The sequence below is a fragment of the Sinocyclocheilus grahami genome, unplaced genomic scaffold (genome assembly GCF_001515645.1).
Source record: "Sinocyclocheilus grahami isolate Dianchi unplaced genomic scaffold, SAMN03320097.WGS_v1.1 scaffold725.1, whole genome shotgun sequence".
Lineage (NCBI taxonomy): Eukaryota > Metazoa > Chordata > Actinopteri > Cypriniformes > Cyprinidae > Sinocyclocheilus > Sinocyclocheilus grahami.
The window spans coordinates 441,448-442,085 of NW_015505904.1; the positions used below are offsets into that span (position 1 = coordinate 441,448).

At 40.0% G+C, this 638-nt stretch overlaps 1 protein-coding gene across 1 annotated transcript in view; it reads right to left on the minus strand.

The window, feature by feature from the left end:
• The window catches only part of LOC107560404 (ankyrin repeat domain-containing protein 55-like), a 7,634-nt gene that overhangs the window by 6,153 nt on the left and 843 nt on the right, over window positions 1-638 (minus strand). The window contains exons 2-3 of the mRNA XM_016244571.1: window positions 287-474; window positions 4-123 (exon numbers count right to left, since the gene is read on the minus strand). Coding sequence (XP_016100057.1) covers window positions 4-123; window positions 287-474 — 308 coding nt within the window. The remainder of the gene's footprint in view (window positions 1-3; window positions 124-286; window positions 475-638) is intronic.

Genomic DNA, 638 nt, shown 5'->3' on the forward strand with positions numbered 1-638 from the left:
TACATGGCGTATGTGAGTGGCGTATTCTCATTAATATCTCTAGGGTTGGGCTCCACTCCCAGCTCCAACAATACCTGCACACAGTCATCCTTCCCTGCTGCAGCAGCCCAATGAAGAGGGGTCCTGACAGAAAAACAGATATTATGTTGTATAATAAGAAACAAACATGAACACACACAGCTTAGTAATGCATAGAGTGGGAGTAAAATAATGTCTGTTACGCACTGTTGCTAAGTTATTTCCTAGTTGACCCTCCACTCAAATATCACACAAGATGTTACTGTACCGTTCATCCACATCTAAAGCTTGCAGGTTGGTCTCAGGAACGCGAGATAGATGTTCATAGATGATGTCGCTGAAACCCGCAGCAGCGGCAATGTGAACGCAGGTCTTCCCGTTCTCATCATCGTAATTGATCACAGACGCGCCCAGATGATGGTCAAGAATGAGAGAACACATTAACCGGCTGCCGCTCTGCCAAAGAGTTAAAAACAATAAGACCTATAAATGAATAACCGATTTGCTATGCACATATATAAACCATCTTTCACAATGAATATTTTAAAGACATAAATTGCATTACTTGATAAAACATGACAATCTACCTGTAATTTTAAATATAATTATTTATAAACATA